General features: G+C 44.7%; 1 protein-coding gene across 6 annotated transcripts in view; it reads right to left on the bottom strand.

Moving 5' to 3' along the window:
* pnt (ETS transcription factor pointed) overlaps nucleotides 1–15,475 on the bottom strand; it is an 81,034-nt gene that overhangs the window by 9,548 nt on the left and 56,011 nt on the right. For 4 of the 6 annotated variants that reach the window (XM_076690092.1, XM_076690101.1, XM_076690090.1 and 1 more), the window contains 3 exons: nucleotides 13,521–13,637; nucleotides 9,693–9,896; nucleotides 6,892–7,275 (listed from right to left, as the gene is read on the bottom strand). In XM_076690092.1, coding sequence (XP_076546207.1) covers nucleotides 6,892–7,275; nucleotides 9,693–9,896; nucleotides 13,521–13,637 — 705 coding nt within the window. The remainder of the gene's footprint in view (nucleotides 1–6,891; nucleotides 7,276–9,692; nucleotides 9,897–13,520; nucleotides 13,638–15,475) is intronic. The other 2 variants (XM_076690094.1, XM_076690110.1) reach the window with 2 other exon arrangements.

Below are 15,475 nucleotides of genomic sequence, written 5' to 3'. Positions count from 1 at the left end.
TCGTCCCCTGACCGAGATCGTTGCCGTACGTGCCGACGATTATGGTCGGCGCCTGCCCCGAAGGCCGCGACGTCTCGACGCCCGCGATGCCCGCCGTGACGTCCTTCTGATTCTCTTGTTCCTGGCCGGTGCTTACTGGTCGACGCGCGCCTACTCGCGCCGATACACGCGCGCATTCGTACCGCTAACGCCTCCTCTATCTATCTCCTCTTCTCTACGGATTTTCTACAAACTTCTTCAAATATCACGCCGCCAAATACCACCAACAAGATGATTCTTTGCTTTGATAATGCGTCCACGACCTCGACTCATTTACGATGTACATAGTTCACGATAATCCTTTGATTTTTAAATATCCTTGAAGATTTTAGTCTCTGCCAACTTAGGACGAATCCTAAACGATATCACACGTGTGTGCACGTCTAAGCTTTCACCATGGAATTTCTACGTTCATTGAAAACCTCGAGACGATCTCAATGGAGCTGTACGGACCATTCACCAGACCCCTGGCCTGTTCCACCGAGGCACGGGGTATCACTGATTAAACACACTATCAGCAACAACCTACAGCGGGAACTCGCGCAACAGGTGTATATTCTGGCTTGGAAAAACCACTTCACCCTTGGTGCAGCATGGAAAATTCACTAGTTAGATTGGTTATAATCCAATTTTCAGTGCTTTGCACTCCTGCGGTTCACACTCTGTGATACACTCGAGACGAATAAAACGGCACAAAGAAGCGGAGACACGAGGAAAAGAAGCGTACGAAGGAGCGGAATGGTAGGTAGAAAAGACTCCTTCTCGCGTGCACTCTCCACTTGACGTGAGCGCGCGTGTCACTGTGACGAAGCGCCGCGCCGTTTCCGCTCCACGGTCCTCCGCTTTCCTCTCCCTCCCGCTGCTCCCACTCTACCTATTTCGTATCCCTACATCGGCAACAAATTCCCCTTCCCTTCCCCTCTGCGCTCCTCGTTCGACCAGCTGCGAGTCGGCTTCTCGTTCGTCGACACGTTGCTGGTCGAGCTTGGTGGTGGAAGGGTGCGTTGGTAGGAGAAATCGAAAGATAGAGAGGGTAATCGGTGGATTGGTGGGGATGTAAGGTGATGTGGAGGGAAAATGGGATGGAAAGTGGGGCGATAGGGTACGGGAGGGGTTCACAAACGCCCCCTCGAAGCTTTCAACCACCTGCTGCCACCGAGGCGATATTTTCTGCACGATTGAACGTGCCACACTGCCACGGCTCTAACAACGCTTTAACTTAGGGTGAGTGGTTCATTTTTTTTTACCGGTGAAATGAGCAACGAGTTGTTGCATAAAAGAATTGAAGTTTTTCCAGGTGCTAGAGACATCAGTCTTAACATAAATTGAATTATTAATCTGATTATTAATCTTGATTGTTCGATGGTGGTCTTACAAATTTGGATTAACCCAATGGATAACTTGGGAGTTATTGTGTTGTATTTTGATTATTTAAAGCATCACCTTGTTTTCGCCTTTTATCTCGTCCGTATGATAACCGTGTTGCGTTATCATGTAAGAAATACCGGTGGAAGTGATTACTTCCTGTTTGATGAAACGTGAAAAGGGATAAGATCAGCTGTTTACCAGCCAGGAAAAGATTGAGGTATCTACTTTCAATCTATTGGAATTTTTCTCCGCATAATTATTTAAATGAAGATGCTGAATTATTGTAACTGTACGTTGAACGTTGAATGTAACGGCGATGTAACGTTAGATAATTAAGCGGTGTTGCGAAGAACAAGATGCGAATAAATGTCGTGTATACCCGCTCTGATGCGGACGATGATCTACTAATGACAAGGGGAATCAGCGAAAGCAACCAGAATCCTTTCCATCTACTACGGTTTAACGAGAAATCTCGTTTCTTCAAAGGCAACTGTTAATTCAATTTACTCGAAGCTATTAACTGAATTATAAATTTACGTGTACCCTTTATTACCTTGTCCTACTACCAGAGACGACCATTTTCGATCAACATAAAAATATGATTTTATAGGTAGAAATTATGAACGTTCACCGTCGAAGGGGGTTAAGGAGTTGAAATATGTTCAAAGCTGAGTGACACTTAATTTTCCTAATTAACCACGAGGAGTTTTTCCTTTGTAGCCGAGACAAGAGAAAGGAAATGCGAAGAGGAAGGCATCGAGGAGAATTGAAATAAAGAAGAATCCTCGTGCCAGAATGGAGAGGTGGCGCGAGCTATAAAACGCGCGTGTATGTCAGTATAATAATACGAGGTCGCAAGTCCGAAGGGCCTAGCCTATTTTTGAGAGGGGGCTGGCGTTGGGGAGGAGACCCGGGGCAGAGGAGACCGGATGCTAAGAGAGAGGCGAGGCAAACGGGGGTTTTCTCTGTTCGGCGGGCTCGCACGTGATGCAGAGGGGACCGGAAGTGCTCACTCCCCTACGCCTCGTGCCTCTCTCGGCTTCTCTTATATAGTCCCCGCCGGCAATAGTAATGGGACTTACGAGGATCGCACAATAAGGACACGAGAGTTCGATGCGCCTTGCTGCCTTCGTTTCTCTCCGCACGCTTTTACCGTTTCTACGCGTTCCTCTTCTTACTTGCTTTTGCCTTCGTTTATGCTTAAACCAGACCAAAGCCACCTCCTACTTTTATTCTGTCCTCTGCTTTCCTTTCTTAAACGCGCCGCCTTTTGTCCTTGTGCCAGCTACACGTATACGTCTACGTCTTATGGGGGTTAACTACTCGGATCGATCGTTCCTGCTTTTAACCCCTATACCTTATGAATTTCTTTTACTTTTTTTTCACGACAAGAACTATTGCGAAATTTGATGAGAAGTGCAGATTAAATTCAAAAACTCTACATTTTAACCCCCGCAGGGTTTGGTGCTTGGACTTTTTCCAACTCCGCTAAATTATGGCCGAGATTTAATTATAATCATTGTTAATCATATCATCCGCTTTTCGAGACTTTAACGCTTGCAATGGCGGTCACGTAACGTATTCGTTCGAAAAGCGGTCGTGCAAGATCGTATTTACTTCTGGAGGGGCTCCTCTCTATTTCTGCATCTGTTCGATTCTTGTTCTCGGTCTCTCCAAGTGAGCAACAATACCGTCACGCAGCCAGTCTGAAGGAGGGTGCTGCATTTAGGGGTGCATTAAGGGAGGAGCACTCGAGGACATTATAAAACTATCTTGCTCTTCGAAATATTGGGGTAGGACTCCTTCCTTTTCTCTCCTCTCTCTGCCACACGGCTTCCGGTTGTAACGTGAGCTTATACTCTACAATCCATCTTGCTTACATTTTCTCTCTTTCTCTCTCTCTCTCTCTCTCTCTCTCGATCTTTAGAGCCACCAATCACGAAGAGAAGATGGAAAACGACGTCGAGGATGACGTACAGTGAAGAAGAAATATTTTATTTCTAAAGCAATTATAACGGTGTTAATGTATTGAGCTGAAATAATAATGTAGGTTTATATTCAGCTTTTCTAAATAAATAATCATTTTCTGGACAAATAGTTTCATTGGTACAGTTTTGCCCTTCACTGGATATACACAGACAGGAAGAAGGGACGAAAAAAATACCCTAACACATAGGTCTACACACAACGTGGTCGTGTCGTGAGTTCTGAATGAGCGAGAGGCTTTGTAGACCCCCGAGGCGGTGTACGAACTATGAATGAACGAGTGAATGAATACAACCTGCCTCCACCATCATCCCTTTTCCCCTCTGCGTACGCCTTTTCCTTTCCTGCCTCGTTTCATCCCTCTGCTACCTCTCTCTTTTTAAATTCTTCATCCCTGCTTAATAGCATTTATTCCACAGCCTTGCACAATTCTATACGACTCTGTTAGCATATGTTCACCCTCTAACACCCTTCTATGACAAACGATCTTCTATACTTTTTCTGTCGGGGGGGTTCTTTCGAAACAACGCGATAAGAAAGTAATTTATTATAAATGAGTACTTCAGTATTTTGTTGATATGATTTTAAACGTGCTATCGTACGATTTGCTTTGTTTATAGCAGTGTAAACGTAGCTTAAACAGGTATCCTTATGAAACGCTGTTAATTAGGTATTCGATGCGGGAAGAACCCACTTGGAAGGTGATCATTAGCAACGATGATTATATGTAACACGCTAATTCTTATGCCGTCAGTCTCTTTCTCAGTCTGTAAAGCTCCAACTTGTACAGCAGTTTCGATATCCTTTCAAAATCCGCTTAACACTTCTACCCCCGAAACCTACAACTGAAAGCGTAGACTCATTCACCCTTCTACCTTTCAATTTCCATCGAACGTCGCTGCTCAACTCGTTCAACGACATCCAATACCCAGATATCAAAGCAACCTCTTCGATTCAGCCCTGAAAAAGGACCCTTTAATCGAGACGATCAGTTTTTCCAGCGCACACGTGCGCTTCTGTTTCCCTTAAGAAAAGGAAGAAGAAAAATTTCACGAAACCTTTCTCTTTCTCCGATGCAGGGGTGAAATATGTGAAGACATATTTTTGAAACTTGAAATTCAGCTCTGCTTTCGCAGAAGCACAATTCTTATGGTCGTTAAAAAAAATAAAAGCTATGCTCGAATCAAAATGCCGCATGACCAACCTTCGGTTACTTATCACGCAGTGGTTGCTTAACAAATAATCAATTGTTACTCGTCGGCACGATTGACTAACCTTTCCATAAAGGTATCGAATGGCGTCACACGATGGCCGTGCCTTTTTTGGGCCGGGTGTCAGTAAACTGTTGGAATCGCTATACCGTCCGCCGAGGCATCGGAGCCATCGAGCCACCGAGGGATTCGACTTGCTTTTGCCTTCCGTTTAATTTATTCACGCGCGACCGTGTGCGTGCACGTGCGATGAAATACGTGACACGAAGCATCGAATGAACCCCTCGATGAACAGTAATCCTCGAAAATTGCTCGATCAAACGCTTCGATGCTCAAAGAACTTGCTATCGATCATCGTTCGGTATTCGAGAAACGTTTGCTTCGCTTTCGAAACACCATTGCCACTTGCTACCACTTTGATGTCGAGAATATAGCGCTCAGGCGTTTGAAATTACAATTTTTTCCTGCTTGCTTGAATAAAGGGACTTAGTGGAAAATTGGAAAGATTTGTGAGATATCAAATGGTAATTAAACGGGAACAGAAATTAAGTGATGAACTTCAAGCTTCCTAAATATTTAAGCTTTTCAACATTCTTCCTTCTGATTCGAGGTGTAATTAGGTATCATTGGTGTACGGATTGGAAAGGTTGTGAGAGTTAGGCGAGTAAGTAGGTAGATGTGTGCAAGAGTAACGTAATGCATCGGTTCCAAGAGGAGGAGGTCGAAAGCGAGGATAAGCGAGAGTCGAACCAGAGACCTCGAAGAGCCGCGATACACAACGTAACAGTGCTCCGGCAAGCAGAAATAATGAGTCTATTATACGCTCGTCTGTGTTGGTCGTCTTGCAACGACACGTTTCTACGCGCATACTGAACGTGATACAGTTCGCCAAGCCTTAATGCAAAATCTTTCCAAGATTTTATCGTGCAAACGCCTGTCACAGATTGATGAAATAACTATCTGCGTTATCGTAGAAAAATAAACACCGATGAATAGTTAAACGTACGGAGAGCCACGACGTATTAATACGTTACGTAACGAGTGAAAATAATACCGTACAAACGGTTTCTAAAGTCTCCAATGTAACCGTATCATTTCTTCATTTAATAAAATTCCAATTTTTCATCTCGCATGTTCTCTCCGAGAGATTTTAAGAGATTCGAGGATTAAAGTAACCCTCTTCGCACGAACGAAAATAATAAATCGGTAACTAGGTAGAGGAAGAAGTATATTTTTTATCGGACTAAAGACGAGGATGCCGAGAAAAGCAACGGAGCGGCGACCGACGTCGTCTTCATTGTCCGCGGCGAAGCGTGCAGAGGGCCCGACTTTCCCTCGTTCACCCACGGTCACTGCTGCAATGACGTAAGGCCCCTGGCTAGGTAATTGTTACCTACGCTACCAACGTTCGCTTCATAATGTTCTACTCCGTTCCGTTCCGTTCCGTTCCGTTCCGTTCTATTCGAGACGGCTCCAAACCGCTCGCTCCTCTTTTTATTGCACGATAAACTGAATCGAATGCCTTGAATGGGACTACTTATAGATTCGGATAAATCATGGATCATCGGAAGCATCGATCAACCGAAATGGTTGTAGATTTTTCAGGAGGCACGACTGAAAGGCAAACGACCCGTGTCCCAGAGGTGGATGGTAACGGACGGTAGTCGCGAAACAAGGAAAAAATCCAGGACAACAAATTGCTCTGCTCTCAGATGAATGGGAGGCTCCACTCCCAGTTAACGTTCCGTTGGCCCGTGTTTTCTATTGTTCGTTGTTGGAACGACGAGTCCTTCAGACTGAATGAGTTGCGTCAGAATTCAGCGATGAAAACAGCGAGAATAAGGTGAATCACGGCACGGATTGCGCACCATCAACGACCTAACGGATGATATTGCAATCCGCCCTCTAACTGGATGGTAGTCGACCTCCAAAAAGCTTAACGAGTCGATTTCTAGGGAAAGAGAGATGGGCTACGTAGAGCAGTGAAATCGCGAGACTATCGTTAACGATGGCGAGGACGATCACGTGGACAACGACGAAATGTTAAATGAGAGACGAACAGCGACGATAATGAGAGACCTGTGGCAACACGTGCAAACGCGGCGAACCGAGAGATGCTATCAGCAACCCTGACGTAACAATGAGAAACTCCTCTGCCGAGTGGCAACCGCTTTCGTTGGTCGTTGCAATCGGGTAAATAAATAAACCGGCTTCGCGTCGCATACTTTGACGATTCTTCATTCGAGTACTTCCGATAGCGTTTTATATAGTGAAAAGAGACACTTACCATCGTTATGATACGGTCTCGATGGAAGGGTGGCGGTGGCGGTGGCGGTGGCGGTGGCGGTGGTAGTGGCAGAGGGTGGTTGAGTTCCGGTACGAGGGTTCGTCGACGAGGAGTTCGAGGTTGTGGAACTGGCAGGCGTCGCTGGACTCTTGTGTTCCGGTGTCGACACCTGATGTCCTGCCCCTTGGTATCCCAAGAAATCACCTAAATCCGGCACGCATACGCTTTCGTATACGTTGCCCGGCATGTTCTCCAGCGAGGCCTTCGCCGCGTCGACATCTGGATGGAAAATGGAACAAATCCTCAGTTCAGGAGTTTGTGCCACGCTTTCTTGAACTGATTCTAGTAGATTCTCTTGATCCTCTTTCTTCGCGATTCTCGCAACTATATATAGTAAGATCTGTCGCTAGATGGGATCTCGTTTGCGAGGGTAGAAAAAGGAAATGATCGGAACGTTGCAAAGTAAAATCTGAAGCCCTAGCAAAATTCCTGCCTCGCTAAATTTTTCTTTTTTCTTTTTTTTTCATATATCTTCTTCTTTAACCTTTGATTATAGTTAGGCTATTTACTTTGAAGCGATGTTTAAACGACGACCAGATCACGATAGGTGTGATTAATGTTTGTATCGCGGTGATTATAGAATTCCGTGTCATTAAGCCAATTACGTTGGTGCGGTCCGCGTGGTGTAAAATCGAGTGTTCGTTTTTATCGTCAGAGCATCGTGAACAACGTAATCGTGATGAACGATCTAGCAGTGTGCTCCATTATTACGGCCATTATTGCGAAGGAGACGATTGCCATTCGCGTGATTCACCAACGATCATTCTACGTTTCCGATTCAAAAACATTGGGAGAAATGAAAAAATCAATGCTGGAAAAGATCCTGCTGCTTCCTTTCGATCAGATTGCGATCAACGCGAGCAATCTTCCTTCTGTATCAAGGTTAAAAATAAATAATTTTAATCACCTTGTTCTGATTCGAAATTCCTTGGAAAAGGAAATATGCCAGGCAGGTTTCGTTTTCTCTCTGTTCGAGGTATACCCAAGTATTCTACGCTATTAATCTTCCTTTAGATCTTCAGATAGTTGCTTCGATACAAAATTTCCAAAGTGATTAATTGATTAAGGTAGAAAAAGAAAAAACAGAAAGGTATTACGAGGAAACGACAGAATTAGCTTGTAAGCGAAGCGAAAGGACGATCAGCGGGTTTCATCAAATGATTCGATCGTGTCTGCAACGGGAGGATACAGCTTTTTAGTTTCTACTTTTTTTTCTGTTACGGCGCACGAGAATTTCCTAATATCCGTTCTCGTTCGCGAAATCAAAGCGATTACCCACGCTATGTCGCGAGTACCAGCACGAACGGTGCTGAATTACGATTTCCCATTGTTAAAAGTATCTATTTTATAGCAAAGTTGAAAATCTGAATTTTGTCAGAGACAGTAATTCACTAGGCTTCTTATCAAAGTATCGCGAAAGTAGAGATTCGTACTATGATTGTGAGCGAATTTTAATCAACTTCTCACCACACTGCTGCGTTAATTTCTTAGTAATTTTACTTTGAAGAAACAATGAAAGAAATATTGCAATTTATCGAGATTCGTATCGAATCGAAAGCAATCGATCGAATCACGGTTCTCTGGTTGATCAGACGACACGAATAATCGATAAGGAAGTACGGGCTTTTACTTAACAGGGAATTAAATCATGGGTGAACCTCTGCTTCCGGCCTCGGAACATTTCGTTCTCTCTCTTCCTTTCTCTCGATCAATTCGATCTATCTCTTTCTGTTTCTCGCTCACGCCCTTCCTGTCTTCTCTTACCGAAGATGTAGAAGTTCCAAGGAAACTTCCTTTGGCGAATGATATACGATACGAGCGCTGAACGGCTCGCAAATAACCGAGACAACGATCTTGAAGAAAGATTTTTGTCCAAGAGAAGCCGAATAAAGTAAATATCGGTTTCTTTATAGAACGCTTGTTAATTGAAAATTTAAGTTGACGATCAGAAAATTAACCTACTCCCTGACTATCTTCAACGCGATCCTTTTTCCGAAGGAGAAAAAAGAGCATCGCAAAGCTATTGGTAGTAAAAATGGTGCATCTGGAAGAATGGTGAATCGAACACTTCAATTTCCACCGTGTTCCCGTGAAAATCGTAGGTACGATCCCATTGTAAATGGATCTCGGGTTCTATCTCGAGTAGAATCTGGTAATCGAAACACGAGTACACACACGGTTACCAGCCGAAAACCACCTAAGTGGCCGAGGTAATGGCACGGGAGCATTCTGGTGGCACAGGATATCCGGAGTGGGAGTTTCTATAGCGCGGCTCCGCTTTTTTTTTTCCTCCCTTCCTATTCTCTCCTTGGTTCGAATAAAACGTGCCGATTCAACGCTTCGAAACGCTTCGAAACACGGACAGGCCGGTGCATCATGAGAGATGAAGAAGAGGGCAGAGGGAGGATCCGCGTCTCGCCTCTCCACGATCCTCGTCATTGTTCGCGGCCAGTTTCTGCTCGTACCTGCCGTGACATTACGATTTTACGGAAATTCGATCTATGTTTTTCCTCTCTATCCGATGAAAATCTGTTTGGTGCATGGAAAACGATTCTTCCGGCTACAACCTTGCGTTTCCCCCCGCGAATCTTTCGTTTTCCACTGCTGGGCTAAACTTTTTCTTTCGAAACACTTTGATAAGGCAACGAACGTGTCAGGATATTCTCAATACGCGACTCTCTATTCGTTATAGATTTGAAAATTGTTGAACGTTCGTGAGAAAGAAAGATAAAGTCACGTACCTTTCTGGAGAAGCTCGAGGTGTTCCCACAGGATATCGCCCATGAAGGCTGGAGCACGTGCCAAGAAGGATTCCTTGCCCATCGCACAAATCTGTTTGCCCGTCATGTGCTGCCAGGGCTGCATCGCCACACCCTCCAGGGAAAACTCACCTATCGCCCAGCGTAACCAATGGGCCACAGCTGTTTCTGACCATTGTCTCGGGTCTGAAATGCATCAGCAACTCGAGTTAGATTACTCTAGTTAAAATTACGATTACAATACTATGTTTTTCTGTCCAAGTGACAACTGTAGCACCGTAAGGTTAAGTTAAAGCTAGAGATAGGGTAAGGGGATGAATAAAATATGGTGATGGAAGAAACACGAAGAAGAAGATCGTCGAACGACACAAAGGCTTTTCGAAGAAGAAACAGAGATAGAAAGATATATAGCGTCGGGTTGACGACATGATCGGTGCTCAGGCCCGGCCATCTTTGGTAGAAGTAATACCGAGAAACATTGGAATGTCCCATTTGAGGTGCGCGCCCATATTTGCACGCGTGTCTTGCATTGTTTCGCGGTATCTTCCCGCGTAAAAGTACAGTTCGGCTCATAATGCAAACAGAAATTACGAACGAACGAACCGTTCTAACGCGCGAGGCTGGTTTCCTTTCTCTTCAACTTCGGACACTCGGCATCGATTCGTCGAAACGTGCGTAAACGAACCTTCGAATTGTTCGAAAGAATCTGCCAGGGAAATTGCAAGGTATCCCCGTCGAGGAAAAACTTCCAGGCTTTCGTTCTTCGTCGCTTCGCGGAGACGTTGCCTTTCCACTTTGAAGAAAGAATAAATCACCGATACGTGTACTTTACTAGAGATTAATAGACTTTCTGAACGAGATTGCGCTTATATCCGGACGATCGTTAGAACTCGATTTTCCTCCCGCTTACCCTCCGCGATCATCTCGTTCTACTAAAGATCCGCATGTATTCCTCTGCGGCCGATGAAAATGCACCGAGTGTAATCTAATGTAATACAGGACTTTTAACTCCCACCCGCTGATTTCACCTTATCTGCTGGTTGATTACGTCGTAGGAAACTAATTGCCTAGATTAGCCTATTGCGGTACGGTTGATTAAAAGCTGTACCAGCGAATCAACGAACAGCCTGCAGGTCTCGAGGAACGATAGCGAGCTTCGCGTGGACTTGCTATTTAATAATAAAAAAAAAAATAAATAAATAAAAAAAGAGAAAACGAATGCAAAAGGGCAGTAAAAGTGAAATAAAAAGAGCAATCTAAAACTAGAGAAAAGAAGGAAGAAACGAAGCAACGAAGTGGGATAGGTTTACGAAAAAGTGGGGGAGAGTTTGTTAACAATGCTGACAAGGAATAAGTTGGGCAAACATCGGCGCGATCCTCAAATATCGGCGGTCGCTTTGATCGTGCCGTGCCGTTAGACACTTGGTGTGCCTCCAGGTCCTCTTTGCTCTCTCACCTTTCCTCTATTTATGTATTATCGCCGTGGAACGATCCGTCGCGTCGCGTCGCGTCGCGTCGCCTCGCGACGCCTCGATCCGCTTCGTCGTTTCCACGAACGCGGCCCTCTTCGCCAGCCTGTGTCTTTCATTCATAAAAACCGTCTTACACTCGCGAGTCACGTACCGATCCGCGAGATCGAAGGTACGACTAAAACATTTCGATATGGCCATACAACCGCTACGTGCACGATCGTTCCTCCTCTTCTTTTACCTTTACGTCGGCTCTTTTACCGAATACCATCGAGTTCTAGCCTCTCTTTCAAACGATTATAGAATATTTTAAAAGGTAGAAAAAGAGGATATCGCTGATTTCCAGAGGTGTCTAAAAGCAGTCGTAAATGCTTAAACACAGATAGCGTCCGCAGGTGCCACGCGTAGGACCTTTCACGACAATAATCGACAGAATACCGACTGTGATTTTCGTCGGTTAGCTTAGGGCCAAGTTTACCCTACGATACGATGTACCTGCCCTTCACTGATAAATTTCTCGCAGCTTTCGTGAACAGGTGGACAATTTCTTGGTCCACGCTTTTTTCTTCATCTTTTTATAACGATCGCATTTGCAATACCTATGGTTAAGATGTTATTTTCGTTTTATCGTTAGTTACAATTTGCACAGTCAAGGATCGTTAAAGGCGAAATATGTACAATATTGATAATGATGTTAATTAATTGTCTCAGTAGGTACCTATTGTACCAAGTAGCAATGACGCACACGATCAATGAAAAATTCATCAGTAAATGATTAACTGTGTTCGTTTGAATCGAACGACACGTGCCACCATAAATTTACACATTTCAGGAATTCTTCGATCGCAAATTATGGAATACATTTGAATGGTCAATAATTGTAGTGGCGAGTTAACAGGGGTTGAAAGTTTTAACGGGGAGGAAGAATCTGTTAGACTGTCGATACGTGACGAATCGTGGTGATTCGACAAAGAAGACGCATCCTTGGCGGCGCTTATTATTCATAAGAAAGTCAGATTCTGAATAAATCATAATAACGAATGCGTCAGAAGGTTCTGACGTCCTGCAATGCAATCGTAAATGCACACGGTGTTAGCGTGCAGCAGGTGCTTCTTCGACGGTTGAAGCACACGCGTGCGAATGCAGCCAAACATCGTTAGCGAGCTTTCATGTTACCATTTCTCTAATTTCAATTATCTCAACTTGGGCGAAATTTCTTTGAGCTTTATTCTGGGTGTAAATCTAAGTCGGTGTTCAATTTGAGTGCAAAAATGTAGTAAATCGCCACGAATAATTATCATCTTTACTTTTGAGGAGAAAGGAGATTAGAAAGAGAAACGAAGAAAATAGAATGATCGCGAGTAGTAGACGGTTTGTTGGAAGTGGAACGACGCGACGCCGCGAGGTTGCTCGTTAGGTTCACGGAGGTCAGACTGTAGGTGATCTGGCCGGAGGGTACGAACCCGGGGCATGTAGACCGGAAGTAACGTCACACCCGCGTGGCTCTGAATGCGCATACCGGATGTGTGGCATCGGCTCCCCATCAGAACCATCAACATCACATTCACAATTCCTGCACATCGCCGGCTCGTCGCACATCACATCACATCGCGTCTCTTCTCTCCACGGACTCGCGCACTCACGCACCATACAATTTTTTTCCCTCTTTTTCGACCGGCACGCACTCACCTCTTTCCTCCCCTTATCCACCACCTCGAGCGCCGATTTTTCGACAAATTTCTCCTGTTCGCGTTCGACCGTGAACGACACTGTAACGAATCGAGCAGCTCTACCTATTTGTAATTCCATCAAGTTTTTTTTTCTTTTCTTTCAATAAAAAGTATGCACCAAAATTAATTTACCAGGACAAAAAAGTGGATAACACTTGTAACGGGAAAAAACGGTTATCGGAATTAATTAATCAGCACGAGCAATGCCTCTCAATCGGAACTGATAAACATTCGACTGATATCCGGTTGTAATCCACTCAATGAAAGCGTGCACGATCGTTTGTTCCAGGACACGGTTCGTGTAAAAGTAAAACGCAATTTCACGTACTCATCGTTTCGATGAAAACGTCAAAGCTTTGCGAATCGAATCGAAACGAATCGAATTGAATTGAATCGAGCGGAGTCGAGGAGCGGTAGTCGAACGGAGTGGAGTCGAGTGGAATCGAGCGGAATCGAGGTATCGCGGCAATGATCCTGTAATTAGAAGTCGTTGAGAAACCTGTACGCGGTGGAACGTGCATCGAGAAAGAAGGAGAGAGAAAAGGAGAGGTTTCCGCGAGGCTGGAATACATATGCGAGTAACGAAACGAGGAGAAAAAGGCGGCACTCACCTTTGGTTATGTTCAGATGGACTCGTTCCTTCTCCCACGAGGCGAAAGAGGCCTCTAGGGCCTCGGTCATCTTCTTGTTGGTCCCAGGTGTTAACGGCGGTACTTGCGCCGGTATATCTGTAACAATACCAAATTACACCTCAAACGTTGCTTTCCTATAAAGAAGGGGTACGAGTTGGAAAACTTGAAATTTTATTAAAATTAAAAGGCTCCTAACCAGCTGTATAACGCGTCTGAAAAGAACGAAATTTCTCTCGGTCGTATGTGTGGTAGCTAAGGTGTTCAAGGATCAAACGGATAAGCTGAGAGTTTGAACGTTTGGATGTGTGAGAAGCGCCAGGTTAATGGTACTTTTCACAAAGCCGGCGTGTACACGCAGAAAGGACGCGTGCTCGTACACCTACCAAGGTGTAACAGAAAGAAGAAAGAGAGAAGAGAGAAGAGAGAGGCTCGTGTAGACGAAGGAGCGTCAGGTGTCGGTCGCGGCGACGGCGGCGGCGGCAAGAACAGCGAAAGCGAACAGGCAAGGGGGCATGCACACCATCCTAGATAGCATCGTCGTTGCAGAGGGGTGCAACTGGCGGGCAGGTGCAGGTGCATCATCGTCGTCGTTGTAGGTACGCTTGCTCTATGCCGTTCACTGTGCACGCCTTATGGTGTTCGCGAGAAATACACGATTCTGTATACCTACTGCTAGGCCATAGCTTAGCAAGAAATTGTATCACTGAATGGCGAGACTGTCTGTAATATTTCTAATAAAAATTCTTCTTTGTACTTTTAATCGTCGCTTAATTTCCAAGAAAAATCTATTGTTCTCCAAGAAAGAATGGAAGAAACCTTTCGAGATTACGTGACATTAGGTAGAAAAATCAGCTGCAGAAATTCTGAATAGAAAAAGGTAAGAGCAAAAAAGAAGGATGACGAAGAATACTTAAAGAAAGCGACAGGGTATCAAGGAGAAGTTAGAGACGTCCGATTGGATGGCACGAGTCGATAAAAATCGTGTTTCTTTAGCGAGCTCAGGGATATCTGCACAGCTGGATTTGCATGGCTATAAGCTCTTTCAACGGCGTACCGCCGAAACTCCATTAAGTATGTATGGCGTGCACGCACAACGCACGGTAAGTCTCCCGTAGCCCGTAACCCATAAGCACCTTTGTCTCTACGCGCCACGCACGTACACGCACTCACACAAACACGTGCCACCGTGAATTTGCATACAGACGCGCGGTTACAAACGCAGAAAAAAAAGTATCCAGGCATCGTTTAGAGTCGAGAATTGTTGTTTCTCTACCTTGTCTCGTTGAACATAAAAAAATTCAGGGATTCTGATAGCAAGACAGACCGAAAAGTTCTTTACCACTTCAAAATCCGACGCATCGTTCTCAAGATATAAGCGAATAAAGATTGGACGTTCAACTTCCGGTGAACGACGAGCACCCAGGAAGTCGAATACCTAATTTTCAATCGTTTATATCTCGAAAACGAAGCTTCAGATTGCAAAGTGGTAAAGGAGTTTTCGATTTCTTTTTATACGTAGAATTTATATCCTCGTCGTGCTTTGGGTGCGTCCACAAATTGGATTTGAAGAATTTTCAAATGTTTCATGGTACCGGTGTAAAGTAGATATATATCAAATGCAATATCCACGTATTTATCGTAATTGTGAAGAAAGTTAGGATCAAAGGGTGAGAAAAAAAACGAGACTGCCATGGGAGTCGAATTGAAAACCCCACGTGCCACGGCGCAACGCCTGGCCGTCGTGGACGGAATGTCAATCGGGGAACTCTTTTGCAAAAACGACGCCTGTGGCTGGCTCGTTGAGAATGCCGTGTACGATCGAACGCAACGAACCGCCGCGATGCCACCACGGATTCTCGTGGATCGTGGATCGTGGGTTGCAAATCCTTGATTTATCTACTTTAGCGAATGGACCACCCTGATGGCAAAACATT

Source organism: Osmia lignaria, chromosome 2 (genome assembly GCF_051020975.1).
Source record: "Osmia lignaria lignaria isolate PbOS001 chromosome 2, iyOsmLign1, whole genome shotgun sequence".
NCBI classification, from domain to species: Eukaryota; Metazoa; Arthropoda; class Insecta; order Hymenoptera; family Megachilidae; genus Osmia; species Osmia lignaria.
Note: the sequence above shows the minus strand (reverse complement) of the source record. Positions and strands in the feature narration are given on the sequence as shown.